At 31.7% G+C, this 20438-nt stretch overlaps 2 protein-coding genes across 2 annotated transcripts; both read right to left on the bottom strand.

The window, feature by feature from the left end:
- Positions 1-6395: 6395 nt before the first annotated feature.
- Positions 6396-7320, bottom strand: LOC118053340 (rust resistance kinase Lr10-like). The gene is made up of 2 exons (XM_073405878.1): positions 6885-7320; positions 6396-6802 (listed from the first exon to the last, which is right to left on the bottom strand). The coding sequence occupies exons 1-2, from the start codon at positions 7318-7320 to the stop codon at positions 6396-6398; spliced, it is 843 nt and encodes a 280-aa protein (XP_073261979.1).
- A 7158-nt stretch (positions 7321-14478) lies between these two features.
- LOC118053343 (LEAF RUST 10 DISEASE-RESISTANCE LOCUS RECEPTOR-LIKE PROTEIN KINASE-like 2.1) lies at positions 14479-18468 on the bottom strand. The gene is made up of 5 exons (XM_035064554.2): positions 17626-18468; positions 17446-17481; positions 17274-17309; positions 16732-16833; positions 14479-15784 (listed from the first exon to the last, which is right to left on the bottom strand). Exons 1-5 carry the CDS (start codon positions 18410-18412, stop codon positions 14646-14648), a joined length of 2100 nt encoding a protein of 699 aa, XP_034920445.1. The 5' UTR covers positions 18413-18468; the 3' UTR covers positions 14479-14645.
- Positions 18469-20438: the final 1970 nt, after the last annotated feature.

Below are 20438 nucleotides of genomic sequence, written 5' to 3'. Positions count from 1 at the left end.
CAGCCATTAACACGTGTATGATTAATTTCAGTCGTAACAAAGGATGTTTTCATGGCAGCCAGTGTTCCAACAACCGTAACAGCCACTAACACGTGTATGATTTTTGTGGCTTTCAGGGGTCTGTTAACACCACCTGGAAGCAAGGCAAGTGACAACAAAATAAAAGGAATATTGGCCCTTCACAGTGGTCTCCTCAGTGCTCCTTTAAGAATAATGTCAAGTGTCAAATCTACTTCTCCTTTAGCCATTCAACCCTTTAATGCTCTTAGCTTCGCAGCCATGGACAACAGCCGACTTTCAATCTTGCTCTTGATAATGTCTCTTCTCCTAATCCTATAGATTGGTCCCTAGAAACTAGTGCAAATCAACACGTTACACTTGATGTTTCGACTATGACCGGGAATGAACCTTATCTTGGTTGTGATCATTTGCATGTTGGTGATGATTGTCATAACCCAATTTTTGATAACATAAAATTCAAAAAAACAAAAAAAAACAAAAAATTAAGGTTTGGATCAAGATAACACAAATGGGAAGCTTTGAGGGGTTAATCATATTTAATTTATGACTTTGAAAGTTAATTTTAAAAGAAATTGAGAAAAATTAATAGGTATGACGTTTCAATTAAACTTTGATTGGTTTTAATTAATGATATCGGGAATTTGATTAAAGAATGGATAAGTTTGAAGACTTAATTAACCTTAGATTTAGTTTAATTAATAAAATCAGGGACATAATTGAATAAATATTAAATTTCTGAGTTAATTAAGGACAAAATTACAAGTGATTAAGGTCCAGGGACCATTTTGTAAAAGGCGCTGAATTCTGTCTAGGGGCCTGTTTAAAAACATGTTGAAACTTGGAGCACCAGATTGAAAAACTGCCGCCCTGACCAGAAACGGCGCCGTTTTTCATTTCTGGTCCTCGTCTTCTTCCTTCTAAGAACAAAAGAAACTCCCTGCAAAGAAGGAGAGGAAGAACATTAATTGCCACCACAATCGAACGAACAATCTCCACGATTTCTATCGTCATTTCTCAGATTATTCCCTCCAGTTAGCAGGTCTTTGAGATGGGGAAGAAACCACCACTAACAGTCCAGCAGCTGCGGGACTGTTGGTGTCCCAATCTACCCAAAACACGGGGTTTAAAGAGTATCCCCACATGGAGATAAACATTGGAGGAGATAAGGATTGAATCCCATATCCAAGTCCCCGCAGGACTTATCCTCTGCCAAGGAAAGAAGAGGCGTAATGGGGAACAACCAGTTGGTTCTGCCTCTATAAAAAGCCAGTGAGTAGCCAGAAAAAGGGCAAGGAGAAAAGAAGCAGAAAACAGGGAAAAAAGCAGAGAAAACGAACAGAAGAGGAAATCAGAGGAGAGCAGAGAGTAAAAAAAATAAACCCAGCAAACAGAAACACAAGAACAGAGGGGAAGAGACTGAAAGGAAGAGAAAGAGGAGAATATTCTCCGGCCGACGCTCGGATCGATACCTTCGTCTTCATCTTCGCCAGGTAAAACCATTCTCCTCTGTTTCAAATGTAAATGTTGCAAGACAGTGACGGAGGTGACGCATGCCTGCTGCCCAGCCAAGTTACTGGCTGGCTTGTGTCAGGATCAGGCAGGGCGGCTGGTTCCAACCCATTCTATATTAGCTAGGCTGGACACAGCCCTGAGTTTGAGTTTTAGCCCAACTGGCTCAAATTGTATTTATTAAAAGTGTATTTGGTAAAACACATTTTTTTTATCTTAACCATAGTAATTATGCTTATTTTAATTTGATATTTGGCTAAACAAGCCTCTTTTTTATATCAAAAAATTCCAAAAATATTTAGAGTTTTTCGTTGACTAATTGGTGGGCTCCTCACATGTTGATTCATTTTTTTTTCCTTGTGTTTTTATTTTTTAAAGTTATTTTTCTTTGTGTTTTTATTTTTTTAAGTTATGTGCTCAATTTGTTGCATTGTCAAATGCAAATCTGTTGTCCAATATTTTTTTATTTTCATCTAAAAAGGGTGAATAATAATAAAAGATAAACAAGAAAAAAATAGCATAGAAAATTTATTCATCAAATTCATTTTGTGCGAAAATATTCACTAATACCATAGTCAAGAGTTTCGTATTTTTTGGATTTGTGCAATATTTATCAACGTCCAAGTTGAAAATATTCGTAGGAATTGATCACTAACATCAGAGTCAAGAACATGAAGGAGAATAAAAAAGGAAAAAAGGAGAACAAATTTCTTAGCCATTTTAAAACAAACAACAATGCAGTCTGTCTCAGGTAGAACACTTAGGGGGTGATAACATCTTTTCTCTTTGCGTAACCAGTTCCGTATCATAGAATCTTCTATTGACCAGTTAGGGTTTCTTAATGACCATAATACTAAAATGGCGACTCCTCGAGCAAGACCTTTTCCTCTAAAAGAATAAGATGCCATATATTTGTTTCTTTTTTCATTCCAGATTAATTTTTTATCGATCGCTGCGATGTCCGGATGTGACAATGATAAGGGCATTTTCATATCCAATATTGGACATACCATGTTACATACCCTAAAACACACCTTCACCTTATATAGTATTCTTCATGTTCCTCATAGTACAAAGCCATTACTTTCTGTTAAAATTTTTTATTGTGATAATAATCTTTATTTTGAATTTCATGCATCTGTGTTTTATATAAGAGATCTCACCACCAAAGCAGTACTCCTTTCCAGCCAGAATAATGATGGTATTTATGTTTTGTCCGAGTCTTCTACCATGTCAATCCCTCAGGCTTACTAGTTGTTGCACAAGTGCGGCGTTGCAATGATTGTCTTCTCGAGTATCTGGAAATCAGGAAATAGGAAAGACAATGATTTCTTGTTTTTTATCAATGAAAAAAAGGAATGGGAGTCGCCACCTAGAATTTTGGTTACTAAGAACCTTAACTGGTTTCAGAGATCAGACACGAGGATTGGTTGTGTAAAGAAAAGAAATAAGGTAAGCTACATTGTTTAATTCTCTAATATATGCTAAGGTGTTGTCGTGTTTTCTAATTGTTAGTCTGTCTAAGATTTTAAGAAAAATCCTCTTTGGTAAGTAGATCTTTATTTTATCGAGTAAAACATAACTATTCTAATGTCGACAAAAAAAGAACTAACTCTTATTTAATATTAGAATACATCTTACATATAAGTTTGTAATTCTACATATGAAAAGAAAACAAATAATTTTTTTTGGTATTTTTGAAATATTAGCCTAGTTCTGATAGTTTTAATAACTAGTTATTAAAGCTCAAAATGTATGCTAATATATTTATTTTTTTGAATTTTTTTTTTGTATGAAAATATGATATGAAAATTTCTTATAAGCTTGAGAGACTTGACTATATGCATTAAAAATAAGATAATGTTTTTGTTTTTTTCTATATAATGTTTTCAACATTTTAAAGAAAAACCGAATATTTTAACACTGAATTTGTATCTTTATAGTATAAAAATACAAATAAATATTAAGAAAAAATTAGTAAAAAAATACGCGAGATAACCACATATTTTTTTGAAAAGATTTGAAATTTTTTCAGAATTTTTTTGTTGTTTTTTTTTTTTTTTAACATATAACATATACCGGTGAGCTGTTGGGTTGGTAGTTCCTCTTCTTTTTCTCTGTGTTTTCTTTTTGTTATGTTTCTAGTCTTACTCCTCTTTGTTTCTCTGTTTTCCTTCTCTTTTTGTTCATTTTTTCCTCTTTTGTTTTTTTCCTTTCCTTTCTTCCCATGTTCTCTCATGTTTTTCTTTCTTTTCTTTTCTCTTCTGTTTCAGCTAATTTCCTCTCTTTTTTTTTTTTTCTCTCCCCTAACTTTTAATTAAAACCAAAATTAACTTAAAAAATCAAATTTTCTTGCAATCAATCCATTCATAACTCAATTAATCTCTATTCTTCACTATTATATATGAACCCCGGAAGCTTTGACAACATTTCAAGAAATGTTCTGCATTATGTTGGAGCATGCCAAAATCTATAGATCCAGTTGTTTTGAAGTGGACTTTACTTGTTAAAGACAGGTTCAAATGAAGAGCATTCCAATGTTATCCTAAGGTATTTTATGGGCAAATTGGAATGACAGACACAAATTGATTTTCGAGGATAGGATGCCAAATTGGAATACAATGTTTGAGCTCGTTTTTCATCGATTTTAATTTCTTCTATACTGGAAATGATTTATTTAGAGGCTCTAATGGTATTTTGAAATGGTCAAACAAGTGATGACCGAGTATTCTTCACTTTCATTTTTGATTCATGTATAGATTTTGATTGATTTCCTTTTCATTTTACAATTATTCTATATTATATACAATTAAACTCTATTTTTTCAAGCAGTATATCATTGGCTTAATGGTATTTTGGTATTATCAATAAAGCCTCTCGACTATTATAAAAAAAGAAAGAAAAGAGTATTGTTATAAGATAGTTGTTCAACTCGCTATTATGTCAAGGGGCTATGCATATCGAAGCTATACTAACTTCATATAAATTAACCTACATATCTATCCTTGCTTGAGAGACTATATATATATATATATATGTTATTATTATTATTATTATTATTTGTCTTACTTTACTCACTCCACTGTTTTTTTTTTCCTTTTCCTTTTTTTTATCATAATGTCTTCCCTAACCCACTCTCTCTATTTCCTGCTACTTATATAGTATTTGTATGTAAATTAAATAGTAATCCCAAACAACATTAACAACTATAAAATATAAACTAATGACTGTAAAAAAAAACTTCTCAAAAACTAAAACAAAATTTAAATGAAATTTTAATAGAACTAGGAACTTCCAAGATAGCTATAATTAGCCAACATAAAAAAATATAAACAATTGTCCACTGCAACATAAAGTCTCAGCTTACCCTTAAGCTTTGCCAAAAAAAAAATAGAAGAGACCAGGTTCCTCTAAGCAAACGACATATCACATATTCTTTAATGATTCATGTCAATCTATAAACAAAACGGTTTTGGGCTAATCATTATAGGACAACGATCTGAAAGACCTCTTTAGAGACCAAATTAAGCTCAACATCCATTGAAAGCTTGCAAAAGCCCTATCTATCTGCTCATGGATCGTTCTCGAAATCAAGAGTACCTCCTTCCCGCCAATGGAAATTCAATAAGATCACCCTTCTATTAACCAAACCACCCTCTTGTATGATTAATTTGATGCTCGGCCTGTACTAACAATCAAGTGGGAAATTTAAAGGTAAGTCGGTCTTAGTGATATTGTTAATGAGTTTTCCCAAATAATAAAAAATAAACAATGTTAGCTTTGTCCGTCATGAGATTACTCTTAATGTTTACAAAAATAAACTCACATGGATATTTTAAGATCTATATATGATGGAAGCAAATACTCTTAAAATAAAATAATTAAAGTTAGTTTTATTTTTTAAAAATATAATTTCATTAATAAGTAATTAAATATTAGTGAAGTACTATATAGAAAACAAAAGTTATCCAACTTAGTTAATTTTAAATATTTAAGATTATTTTGACCTTTTAAATAAAATAAATACTCACATTATATAGCAAAATAATTCTAAAATTCATCCAAAAGTTCAACTACTGTTGCAAAAGTAAGGTTCAACATGTTTTTTGCTTCCACATAATATTTACGGTGTGCTATTGAAACACTTTTACTTCAATTTTGGGTCAATCAGTATAGGACATCCAATGAGAGCTTGCAAAAGCCCTATCTATGTTGCTCATATATCATTCTCGAAACCAAGTGTACCTCCTTCCGGTCAATAAAAATTCAATAAGATCACCATAAGTTATGAAAGATCTGAAAGCGCTTGATCCATTTCTGTTAACCAAACCACTCCTGTCTCTGCTTTGCAAAGTCTGCTTGGCATGTCTCTTTACAAGTTGTTGTGGCCAAATTAAGTATGTTTTCCACATGTATGCAATAGTCCTACGTCTTGCTAAAGGTCACGTCTATCCAATGATCCAATTCTCCAAGTGCCTAGCCTCAAAGTTACAGCAAGTAAGTCATGAATTTTGATGTATTTTCAATCCATACACACTTTTGCAATAATATCTATATGCTTACTTGATTGAATTATTTTTATCCGGAGGTTGTTAACGGATCCAGTTAATGGACACAATCAATAAACTTAAAGCTTAAATAATAATTAATACATTATCAAAATTAATAATCACTAAGCTATATTATCTTCATCATCTCATCATCAACGACCAAACTGATATGAAGAGTCAATACAATCATTTGGTAGAATTGATAACTTTTCATTATTAGCTTTATCATCTTCTTCTGGCATTTGATGTGGGGTAAGAAAAGGCTTAGGAGGCATTTGTAGGGATTCAGTATCCGATTTAAGCATCTCTACAACTTTATGCATTGAGGGATTTAAGCATCTCTACAACTTTATGCATTGAGGGACAATCAACAGGCTTTAACTGTATGCACCACAATGCCATAATAATCATTTTTTTCGTTGTTTTCTTTTCATGTTCCATGGCATCTTCTTGTACTTCTATGTCCTTTTCTTCACTAACTTGGTCATAAACCCATGATGGGAAGTAAATTTGGCTAGAATGATTTGCGAATGCATTCAAGTTCTTTCTTCTTCCTACCATTTCCATCAATAACATCCCGTAACTATAGACATCAGCTTTGTAAGAGACACCTCCAATATTCTTATAACATAGTTCAGGAGCCATGTATCCCATTGTCCCTCTAGCAACAGTGAGGGGCACGGTGTTATTATTTGTTGGGTACAATTTGGCTAGTCCAAAATCTGAAACTTTCAGAACAAACTTATCATTAAGAACAATGTTGTGAGGTTTGATATCAAAAATGTAAAATTTGCATATCACAACCTTGATGTAGATATTCAATGCCACGAGCCACCCCAAGAGCAATCTCATATATTTTCTCATTGCTTAGTGGAACGCTACCTTGCCTAGAAAAAATATACTTTTCAAGAGACCCATTAGGCATGAACTCGTATATAAGAGCATGCTTCGATCCCTCGACAGTGTAGCCTATAAGTTGCACGATATTGACATGGTGAATTCTTTCAATTGTGGCAACTTCGTTGATAAAATCTTGTCCATTAGCTTTTGACTTGCCCAATAATTTAACTGCTGCAAAACGACCACTACGAAGCTTTCCCTTATACACTGAGCCAAAGCCCCCTTCACCCAACTTGTCTTTAAATCCGTTGGTTATCTTCTTAATATCTGAGTAAGTGTACCTTATCGGCATGAGATCATTATCATGACTTTGCAAGAATTTTTCAATGTCGTCATACATGGATAAATGTCGTCTTCGCCATTTATAGATCAACAAAGTTAGGAGACAAGGAAAACCACATGCGAACAGTAGCACATGATATATCACTGTATAGAGACATTACAAAAAGGGTTAACATCAAAAATATTTTACAAATACTTCATTGATTTTAGTGACGAGTTTATGTGTGATTAATTCTTCAATTTCAAAATCTAATCGTCATGCCTCTTAACACTCTAATGTATACCTTTTGAAATTGAAAACAAAACAGTATCCATGGAAGTCTATGATACAAACAATAAAGGGAACTATAAAAACTTTCAAAATGCCTTCTTTTTTTATTTATGATAATCGATAGTATTATTAATACCATTTTAGCTATTTAGAAAATGGCCAACATAAAAAAAATCTGATATTTTTTTTATAAAATAAGATCATTAACGGAAAGGAAAAATAGAAAAGTGTTATCCTAAAGAAGTAGTAAATACTCTCAAAATACTCATGCTCTATGTTTTATTAGAATATTTTCCTTCTAGTGCTTTAAAATCATTGTTTATAATTGAAAACAAAAGTAGAAAGAATATTAGATACATTAATCTTATGCAAAAATAATATGAATTTAAGTTGTAAGAAATATTTAAATTTCAAGTACTTATTTTCTACAACTAAATAAACTTAATGGAAATAAGTCATGAAAAATAATTATTTCTTAAGCTGTAATTGTTGCGTGATGATATACATCTATTTATTGTTTCACAATTAGCTAATAAAAACAAAGCAAAATACTTACCGATAAAAGCAAGTATCATAGGGAGAAAAAACATTAGAAACCTTAGTAAAACTGAAGGGATGGTTATCTGGTTATTACAATAATCTGCCAAATAAAAACACAAGGACAAAAAAATAAATAAATAAAAAATAATGAATGATTTTACCATTATGATTGAGAATCAATTCATTCAAATTAAAAGCATTATAAATTATAATAAAAAGAAAACTATATCTTTATCCTACTAGATATAAGAAGATTAGAAGTGATAACTTATTTCATTTAAATCTTCTAATTTGAGTGGAAGATTAGGATTGAAAAAAAAAAAACTTCTTTAGGGTCTTTTATTTATTTTATTAGAAAAATAAATATTAGTACTCCTTCTGTAAAATGATATAATTACACAAAATAAATTAACTCACCCCCAGTAATTCGACAAATTGTCCAGAAGATACCTATAATCACCAAGAAAATATGAATCAGCCCGCAAAATCTGGATGATTAATTAAAAAAACCTCATTCGCGAAGAAAATGCGTGAAGCAAATGTATCGTTTTGACCGTAATAGTCCTCACCTTCTAAAAAAGGGTCTACCAGCGTCGTCACGAGTCTCACAACTGCATTTCAAGAAAAAAAGGTCAACAGTATTGATAATTATGAACTTAAAATTTTAACTGAAGAAATGTAGATTTGTTAAAATATAAAATCATTATTGAAGCATTATATTAGATTATCATTATTTACTTTACTTTCAAAAGATTTCCTGTTACCATCTGAAAATTTGAAACTGTGTTATGCAGACATGTAGATTTAAACCCATAAAATAAAGCAAACATGTTATGCAGTATAATCATAATACAGTACTTGAGAGAGAGAGAGAGAGAGAGAGAGAGAGAGTACGTACGGTATGGTTCTGGGAAAAGGTTCTATTGTAAACAATAACTGTACTTTATTATATCAAGGTTGCAGCTGTTCTCTTTACCATAATCACAACAGAAAGAGAACCATGAAAGCTCGAACCCATATACCAAAATATCATGGACATCTGTATACGTCATATTTCTCATATTTTTTGGCACAGAATAAATCAAATTTATACGGCACAAGTCAAGTACATCCTGGATGTCCTTGTTAAGAATTCTTTACGACGAAGACAATGTAGAACTCTGTAAATCCCCTGTGTATGTTATTGAATGAGCTTGGCTATATATAGCCTTACAATCCTAACAGAAAACTGAATGAATATTGTCACGTGCATGTTTCTGTTAGCATGACAGTTGCTAACAGAAACGGTTCCAACAGAAACAGTTGGGAACAGTTGGGACGTTTGCTAACAGAAAGTTTCTACTGCACGTTTTATGTATTCTACTTTATTCAACCTGTCAGTCCTCACCAACCATGATATAGGAATGACCTTCCATATCGACACAGCTGGGAGAAGAAATACTGCTAGACGAAGAAGAACTATATGCAGTACCACTGCCATTTTTACAAGAAGAGGCATCCATAATATAACCTGGAGGATTCAGCATTTGATTCTTGCAGCATAAAAAAGTAAACACAGAACTGTGTGGCCACTTTATCTCATAATAATAATTGTGGTACTGCAATTCTTCTGTAAGAGAATGATGAGGGATGGAGAAGCAATCATCCTTCTGAACAGCAGCATCCACAAGTCGAATTGTGAAGTTACTGTAATTGATTGCCTGAACATAATACTTTACCATGTTCAAGTATAAAGTTGGACGGACGTTGTTTTCACAAGCAAGTTCATAATATTTGTTGCCACAGCTCTCGGGATCGGTATTTAGTCGAAAAGGGTAGCTAATATTACGGATATTGCCACAAGAAGAAGGAGCGCAGTAATAGCTGGTGTTCTTTGTAGCACTGCAACTATGGTGGGAGGATAGGATCAGTAGAAAAGGGAGGGCTGCATATGCACCGAAGAGGTGCCTAAATACTCTACTGAACATTGAGAGAGAAACTTTCTTTGGGAAACCAAATAATGTGCTTTGTTACACTCTGCTCACGAGATATAAATATATCATGTGGTCTTGAGAACAATACACGTCTACAGAATACGAAAGGAAATCAATGGCCACAAATTAAAGTTCGAAATTTCCATTGAATATTTTTTAAATTTCTAAAAAGAGGAAACTTCCTTGAAGTTTCCAAGTCAGTGAGAGAAAAAAAACAAGGAAAGAATGTGGTGCCATTCAATATTTAAATATAAATATAGGAGGAGTAAAGTAGAAATGCAAAACTGTATAAAAACCACGTCGTTTTGCAAAACTCTAAGTGAAAACGATTACGTTTCTTTTTTTAAAGGGGTTACAATATAAGACGATATCTTTAGCCTTTGGGAATGAAAATTCGCAATATATATATATTTTTTCTTTTATTCAACATGAAAACTTAAAGGAGAAAATTAATAAACCTCCTCGATTATCAAATCAATTCCTTTGAATTACTTCTTATCAATATAGTATCTTATTTAAACTTTATTTGACCATCTAACACTAAAGAGGCCTAAAACAAATAAATTTAAAAATTTAAAACTAAAAGTTTATTTCCAATTTTATTTATACATAATTAAATATTTTTAATTAAAAAGCCATGTAAATACAAGGTTTCATATAACTTTTACAATTATATTGGCAATTCGTAATAATACTCTCATAAGTAGGAGACCATGCACGAAACCAAAGGATTCTTAAAATTTTAAATTTTTTTATTTTCTTGAAAAATATTAATATATTATGTGGTCTTGAGAACAATACTCCTCTACTGCTTATTAGGAATTATGGTGTAAGGTATTTTTAAAAAATATTTTTTATTTAAAATATATTAAAATAATATAATGCATTTATAATTTTAATGTTAGTGTTCGCTAAAATAAAAGAATAATTAATTTTTTAAAAAAAAATCAACAAAAAAGTAATACAATAAAAGATATTTTATTTTGACTAAATATATATCCATGAGAAAAGTAATAAAAAAACATATTGTATATCATGTCCATATATATATATATTCATAAGAAAACTGTTAATATTATCATAAAAAAATCTAACCTTTTCTAAAAACGATGACATAATCATATATTTTTTTAAAATATCTTCTTCATAATTCAATTTAAATCAAATTTAATACAACAATTTTAAAGAATAATTAAAAAGAAAGAAAGAAAGAAAGCGATGGCAGATAATTATCAAATTCGGTAAAATATCGTTGAGGGAAGGAGAAAAAATTAAAATCCTTCTGAACAGCAGCATCCACAGGTCGTATAAAGTTTTCACAAGCAAATTTATATTTTCAATCTTGCTTTCATTTTTAGAAACGCCGGTCCACCTTTTCAATCATTTTTTTTAATCTAAAAAAGTAGCTAATATTACGGATTAAACGGTAATTATTGCTATTTCTATCGCTGCAACTATAATGGGTTGATAAAATCACTAGAAAAACGTTTTTTCGTGATCCTATCAATCCACCATAATTGAAGTGCCTTGATATTCCATTTAACATTGAAGGGGAATAAAAAATAATGGTTTTATCTTGATATTTTTTTGGAAAAAAACTTATATATTTTTTTTGGAAAATTTTAAAATAAAACATAACAATTTCTATCTTTTGGCATTGGTTAGAGTATTTTGCTAGCAAAAAATGTTAATTTAAAAATAATTTAGTTTGTATTAGTACATGATCTAATAATATTAAATCAAGGTAATTAAAGCAATACTTATAGCTCAGCCTGAAGATATGCATGTAACTCATTTCGATCCATAAAATCTGGGGGCAAATAGGATGTCATCTGAATTTCAACAAGCTATGCATTTCTAGCCAGCATACCCCTCAAGAATTTCGTCTATCATTGATTCTACCGAGAAAGAATCACAAAAGAGCAAGATGGTGAAAGAATAGGTTATCTTCTTAATTTCTGAGTAAGTGTACTTTATCGGCATGAGATCATTATCATGACTTTGCAAGAATTTTTCAATGTCTTCGTACATGGATAAATGTTGTCTTCGCCATTTATAAATTAGTAAAGTTAGGAGACATGGAAGCCCACATGGGAACAGTAGCACATGATATATCACTGTATAGAGACATTTGAAACATATCAAAACATTTTACAAATGCTTCATTGATTTTAGTTACGAGTATATACGTGTGATTAATTTTTCATTCTAATTCTCTAATTTCAAAATCTGATCCTCATGCCTCTCAACACTCTAATATATGCCTCACGAAATTGAAAACAAAACAGTATCCATGCAAGTTATGATACAAACAATAAAAAGAACTATAAAAGCTTTCAATATATATATATATATATATATATCATGCTAGGTACTTAGAAAAGCGGACACCATAAAAACATCTAGTTGTTTTTATAAAATAAGATCATTAACTAAAAGAAAAAATTTAGAAAAGTGTTATCCTATAGAAAAAGTAAATACTTTCAAAATACTCTGTGTTTGATTAGAACATTTTCCATCTAATGCTTTAACATTATTGTTTATAATTGAAAATAAAAGTAGAAAGAATATTAGATACATTAATTTGATGAAAAAATAATATAATTTAACCTAAAGTTAAAACTTGAAATAGTAGGGATAGTCATAAGAAATATTTAAATTTCAAGGACTTAATTTCTACAACCACAATGAACAATAATATATATTTATTGTTTCACAATAAGATGATAAAAGCAAACTAAAATACTTACCGATAAGGGCTGACTCTAATTATTTTATATATATATATATTTTTCCTTTTAAATTTAGAAAGCTCTCAACTGACATCATGGTGTGACAACATCTAAAATATTTAATATTTATTTATAAAAATATACATGCGAAAAAGCCATTATAATTCTATAAATATGAAAGTAACAAACCCTAACAATACTGGATATGAAAACAAAATAAAAAAAATCATAGAATTATTATTATTTTTTTTAAAACACCGTTTATCTTATTAATTAAACTAACAAAATGTAGAAAATATAATAAACCACATAATCCTTCTCTCTACTTGATCATAATCAGCATAAAACTGTAACATAAGTGCACTAAAAGTTTTTATCATTCCAGCATTCAAACAACACATGCAATCCCCTAATCTTAAACTAAACTCTATATAAATACTTTTCACATGACTAAAAGGCCCCTTAATCTTCTTTCTATATCAATACTTTTATGTCATAATTCAAAAAAAAATATAAAGAGAAATGTGAGCGGACATTAAAAAAAAAAAAAAAAAAAAGGAGTAAGAAAAATTGAAAGAAGAAAAATTAAAAAGAAAAACAAGATAAGAAAAAAGAAGAAAAAAATAGAAGAAAAAGGAACTCTTACTCTCTCTCTCTCTCTACCAAAGAAGAAAAAAGTAAAAACAACTCTCCTACCAAGCCATAAGCCTCCACCATCTCTATCACCTTGATTCTGCCCAAAGCTCCTTCACACCCACACGCTGATTTGACCTAGGAGATCTCCTCACTTCGCCGTGACAAAACGCCATCTTCTCCCCATTTTCTCGATTACAGCTTCATTTTTGAACTAACACCTTCTCTTCCTCACCAGCCAACACAGTAGCACCAATAACAACAATGTTCCTTGCACAACAGATGCAGGAGCATTAAGGATTAGTGGCAGCAACCGCTAAGCAATGGTGAGAAAGTATAGATCTGGACAAAAAGGAAAGAGAGAGGTGTAGACCAAAACTTTTAGGTGTCTGATCTCTCCTCTAGAAGACAGTGATTATCAACACCAACATCGATTAACAAAGCATAAAGTGGCGTTTATAGCGGGTAGGTCCACAACCTAATCGTGGCAGTTTCCCCTAGCACGTGCTTTTACGCACCGCCACTGCCTCCTCGCTTTCCAGCATTGTTTCAGCCTCTTTCTATCCACCTCATCCACTGTAGAACATTGATCTCAAAACCTAAATAATGTTTTTACATATTCTTGAATTTTATGGTGTTATGTTTTATGATTTTATATGTATAGTCACCGATTATCTTATACGGGGAATTTTTTTTATGCGCGAAATCATTAATTTTATGATTGGAATTTGGAAGTGTAAATTTCATGTGAGAATATGCGAGTGTTTAGTTAAGGAAAAAAATTATTCTCGTTAAGTACTATTCAACAAAATGTTAAAATAAAATAAATGGTAGTAGGAAAGAATATGAGAGTGGATGATCGCCAACAACATCTGCTCTGCAAATTCTGCTTGGCAAATCTCTTTACAAGTCCTACGTATGAGAACATAGTCATTTACTAGTCATCTTTTATCTTGCTAAAGGTCATGTCTATCCAATTCTCCAAGTGCCTAGCCTCAAAGTGACAACAAGTAAATCATGAAAAAAGTAAGAATTTTGATGTCTTTTCATTCCGAACACACTTTTGCAATAACATTTATATGCTTCCTTGATTGAATTATTTTTATCTAGAGATTGTTAGCGGATATACAGTTTATGGATATGATCAATAACGTTTAGATACTTAAAGCTTAAATAGTTAATACATTATCAAAACTAATAACCATTAAACTATATTATCTTCATCATCTCATCATTAACGACCAAACTGATATGAAGAGTCAATACAATCATTTGGTGGATCCGATAACTTTGCATGATTAGCTCTATCGTCTTCTTCTGGCATCTGATGTGGGGTGATAAAAGGTTTAGGAGGGATTCGTAGGGATTCAACATCTGATTCAAGCATCTCTACAACTTTATGCATTGATGGACGATCAACAGGCTTCAACTGTATGCACCACAATGCCACAATAATCATCTTCTTTGTAGTTTTCTTTTCATGTTCTATGGCATCTTCTTGTACTTCTATGTCCTTGCCTGCACTAACTTGGTCATAAGCCCATGAAGGAAAGTAAATTTGGCTTAAATGACTTGTCGATGCCTTTAGGTTCTTCCTTCTTCCTACCATTTCCATCAATAACATCCCGTAACTATAGACATCAGCTTTGTAAGAGACACCTCCAATATTTTTATAAAATAGTTCAGGAGCCATGTATCCTATCGTTCCTCTAGCAGCAGTGAGGGGCACAGTGTTATTAGATGTTGGGTACAATTTTGCTAGTCCAAAATCTGATATTTTTGGAACAAATTTTTCGTCAAGCAAAATGTTGTGCGGCTTGATATCAAAATGCAAAATTTGCATATCACAACCTTGATGTAGATATTCAATGCCACGAGCCACCCCAAGAGAAATCTCATACATTTTCTCATTGCTTAGTGAGACATTACCTTCCCTAGAAAAAATGTACTTTTCAAGAGACCCATTAGGCATGAACTCGTATATAAGAGCACGCTTGGATCCCTCGACAATGTAGCCTATAAGTTGCACGATATTGACATGGTGAATTCTTCCAATTGTGGCAACTTCGTTCATAAAATCTTGTCCATTGGCTTTTGACTTGCCTAATAATTTAACTGCTGCAAAACGACCACTACGAAGCTTTCCCTTATACACTAAGCCAAAGCCTCCTTCACCCAACTTGTCTTTAAATCCATTGGTTATCTTCTTAATCTCTAAGTAAGTGTACCTTATCGGCATGAGATCATTATCATGACTTTGCAAGAATTTTTCAATGTCTTCGTACATGGATAAATGTCGTCTTCGCCATTTATAGATAAGAAAAGTTAGGAGACATGGAAGCCCACATGGAAACAATAGTACATGATATATCACTGCATAGAGACATTTGAAACATATCAAAACATTTTACAAATGCTTTATTGATTTTAGTCACGAGTATATATATGTGATTAATTTATCATTTTAATTCTCTAATTTCAAAATCTGATCCTCGTGCCTCTCAACACTTTAATATATACCTCATGAAATTGAAAACAAAACAGTATCCGTGCAAGTCTATGATACAAAAAATAAAGGGAACTATAAATAAATTAGATTGTTTTTATAAAATAAGATCATTAACTGAAAGAAAATAAAATAGAAAAGCATTTATCAAAACATTTTACAAATACTTCATTGATTTTATTGACGAGTATATGCATGTAAGCTATGTGGGAATTTTTCATTCTAATTCTTCAATTTTAGAAACTTATCGTCATGGCTCTCAACACTCTAATAAATACCTCATGAAATTAAAAACAAAATTGTATTATCCATGCAAGTCTTAATTATTAATTCTATTTTTTTATATGTTAATTGATAGTATTATTAATATCATTCTAGCCATTTAGAAAATTAATGGCCATCATAAAAAAAAAATAATAGTTTTTTATAAGATAAGATCATTAACAGAAAGAAAATAGAAAAGTGTTATCCTAAAAAAATAGTAAATATTTTCAAAATACTCTGTGTTTGATTAGAACATTTTCTTTTAATGCTTGAAAATCGTTGTTTATAATTGAAAACAAACATAGAAAGAATATTAGATACATTAATTTGATGCAAAAATAATATAAATTTAAGCTAAAGTTAAAACTTGAAATAGTAGGGATTCAAAAGATATATTTAAATTTCAAGGACTTATTTTTTACAACGAAATAAATTTAATGAAAATAAATCATGAAAACATAATTATTTTTTAAACTGTAATTGTTGTGCGCTGATATACATATATTTATTGTTTCACAATTAGCTAATAAAAGTAAATTAAAATACTTACCGATAAGGACAAGTATCGTAGCGGGAAAGAATATGAGAAATCTTAGTAAATTTGAAGAGTTGGTCTTAAGGTAAAAAGGATGGTAAAAAGGACAATCAGAACCTGCCAAATAAAAAACAAAAAAAATAAATAAAAAATCATGTAGTTATTTGACTATAAGGATAAAAGATGATGAAAATTAGAAGTGACCGAAAAAATGTTCAAAATTTAAGAGTTTAGTGACCGAAAAAACTTCTCTTACTATTGATATGTACGAGATTAGTACTCTTTCTGTAAAATGATATAATTACACAAAATAAATTAACTCACCACCCCCAGTAACTCGACAAACTATCCAGGAGATACCTGTAATGATTAATTAAAAAAAACTTCTCTTCCTAGCTATGGGTAACTTGAAGGAGAACATTGATATGTACGAGATTGAAACTTGGATTGAAAAAAAAAAAGGAGCTTTTTTGGGTCTTTTATTTATTTGATTAGAAAATTAAATATTAGTACTCTTTCTGTAAAATGATATAATTACACAAAATAAATTAACTCACCACCCCCGTTAATTCGACAAAATATCCAGCGGATACCTATAATCACCAAGAAAATATGAATCAGCGTGCAAAATCTTGACGAGTAATTAAAAAAAAAAACCTCATTTGCGAAGAAAATGCGTCAAGTAAATGTATCGTTTTGTAGAACATATAAGACCGTAACAATCCGCACCCCAAAAAAACGTTTCTCCCGGCGTCACTAAGTAGTCTGCATTTCAAGAAAAAAGAAAAGGTCAGCATTTATTACAACATAAAACAAAGAAAAATATGGTATGCATAATCATAATACAGTACTTGAGGTAAGCTGATAGAGAGAGAGAGAGAGAGAGAGAGAGAGAGAGAGAGAGAGAACCATGAAAACAATAGTTGTTCTTCATGGTGGCTTCATCAAGGTTGCAGCGGTTCTCTGTGCTATATAAACAACAGAAAGAGAACCATGAAAGCTCGAACCCATATACCAAAACATCATGGACATCTGTATACGACATATTTGTCATATTTTTTCCCACAGGATAAATCAAATTTATACGGCACAAGTCAGGTACATCCTGGATGTCCCCACCAACCATGACATAGGAATGACCTTCCATATCGACACAGCTGGGAGAAGAAATACTGCTAGACGAAGAAGAATTATATGCAGTACCACTGCCATTTTTGCAAGAAGAAGCATCCATAATATAATCTGGAGGATTCAGCATTGGATTCTTGCAGCATAAAAAAGTTAACACAGATCTGTCTGTCCAATTTATATCATAATGAGAGTGGAGCAATTGATATTCTGTAAGAGAATGATGAGGGATGGAGAAGCAATCATCCTTCTGAACAGCAGCATCCACAAGTCGAATTGTGAAGTCACTGTAATTGATTGACTGAACATAATACTTTTCCGTGTCCAAGTATAAAGTTGGACGGATGTTGTTTTCACAAGCAAGTTCAAAACGTTTTTCGCCACAGCTCTCGGGATCGGTATTTAGTCGAAAAGGGTAGCTAATATTACGGATATTGCCACAAGAAGAAGGAGCGCAGTAATTGCTGGTGTTGTTTGTAGCACTGCAGCAATGGTGGGAGGATAGGATCACTAGAAAAGGGAGGGCTGCATATGCACCGAAGAGGTGCCTTAATTCTCTACTGAACATTGAGAGAGAAACTTTCTTTGGGAAACCAAATAATGTGCTTTGTTACACTTTGCTCAAGATATATAAATATATTATGAGGACAATACTCGTCTACAGACTACGTATACCATCTTGGATCAATACGAAAGGAAATCAATCAATAGCCACAAATTAAAGTCTTCGAGTTATTGTCTTGGGCCCATTCTCATTAAATTTATGGGCCCATTCTCATTAATTATATTTTTCAAATTTCTAAATGAGATGCAGACGAGCCCATTCAATATTTTTGAAATTTCCAAAATGAGGAGCCTGCCTTGAAGTTTCCAAGTCAATAAGAGAAAAAAAAAAAAGCAAAGGAAAGAATGGGGTGCCGTTCAATATTTAAATATAAATATAGTAGGAGTAAAGTAAAAATGCAAAACTGTATAAAAACTACGTTGTTTACATTTCTGTTTTTAAAGGGGTTACAATATGAAACGCTGCCTTTAGCCTTTGAAAATGAAAATTCACAATATATATTTTTTTCATAAATATATTCTTTGTTTTGTTTGAAGGCAGGAGTATTTGAAAATTCACAAGATTATAGATTTAACACAAATAAATCTATTTTTTCTACATAAAATGAAAATATGAAATGCTCAGCCGATTTTTGGAAAGTATTATTTTTTCATGAAATTTTTTAGTTTTTAACAATTGAGTATTTTAGGAATTTTTTATTAATATTAATAAATTATGTGGTCTTGAGAATATATTGATCCTCTCATTACTAGACTACATGTCTATTAAGTACTGTGGTGAATAATATTTTTTAATTTTTTTATTTAAAAATATATTAAAATAATATCATCCATCTATAATTTTAATGCCAGTGTGCTAAAATAAAAAAAAATTAACAAAATAAATTATAACATTTCGTGTGAAAACTTTAGGTTAAGTCATATGTACATATAACTATTAAACAATTAAATTTAGATCTAACTTAAAGTTTATTTTTAAAATGTTTAATGTCATCAACTAATTAAGTAATTAAATTTTAATAAAGTATTATATATAAAACAAAAATTAAGTATTTACTTAATTTTAAGTATATAATACTTTTTTTTTACCTGGGTAGGTCACCCATAATAATGAGGCTTGTGAATGTCATCAACTCCATCCAAAACCACGAAGCAGCTTACCTCAGGTAGGGTGCGTTAGGGGTGCTACTACCTTCCCTAACCACAACCAGTCCCTTACCCGCGAATTTCTGACAAGACCAGTACATCGGGTTTCCTAGTAGCCTGCAATCAATTACTAGGTGGCGACTCCAACGAACCAATCAATGCAAACGCAACAACAAAGAAAACATCGCCAGCCAATGCCGCGCGGATTTTTCTGACGTGCGACAGAATGGCGACTCCACTGGGGAAGGTACCGTTTCTGACATTATTGGACTAAGCTTTGTGTATTTGATGTGTTTAAGTTTTTTCTTTTTTGTCTATTTCTTGTTATCGTATTTTTCATGCATTTTATAGTAATTGTTTCATGCATCACCTGTTCTTATTTTTGAAAGCACACACAAGCTTCTAGGCTAGGTGGGGAACTAGTGATCTGCCCTAAGACTATTGGTCAGGGTTCAGATGCGTGAAACACCCAACTCATATCTGAGTGCCTGCTTGGTAATGGTGGGTATACGTGCCTTAACTATTCCTTGCAACGCCTCCATACTGTCTTTACGAAGAACGTCACTGGGCAGATATGAGACCCTTTTGAGACCAGATAGAAAATCTACCCATGTTCACATAATGAATAAAACCTGTCCTTAGGTTGTATGTGCTATTGTTATTTGCATAAGGGCAAACCCTTCTTGAAGCATCTTGAACTCAAGACTTGTGGGTGACACAATAGCCGTCGCTTAGAAAATTTTCATTGTAGAGTATGGACAAAAATCACGATTTTTGTTCCATTATACAAGAGTTACGACCATATTGTCACCCCTCGAAGGGCGAGTTCATCATATAGATTACATGTTCATATATTTTTCATGCATCCCGACATCGCGGCGGCC

This window comes from Populus alba, chromosome 17 (assembly GCF_005239225.2).
Source record: "Populus alba chromosome 17, ASM523922v2, whole genome shotgun sequence".
Classification (NCBI taxonomy): domain Eukaryota; kingdom Viridiplantae; phylum Streptophyta; class Magnoliopsida; order Malpighiales; family Salicaceae; genus Populus; species Populus alba.
Note: the sequence above shows the minus strand (reverse complement) of the source record. Positions and strands in the feature narration are given on the sequence as shown.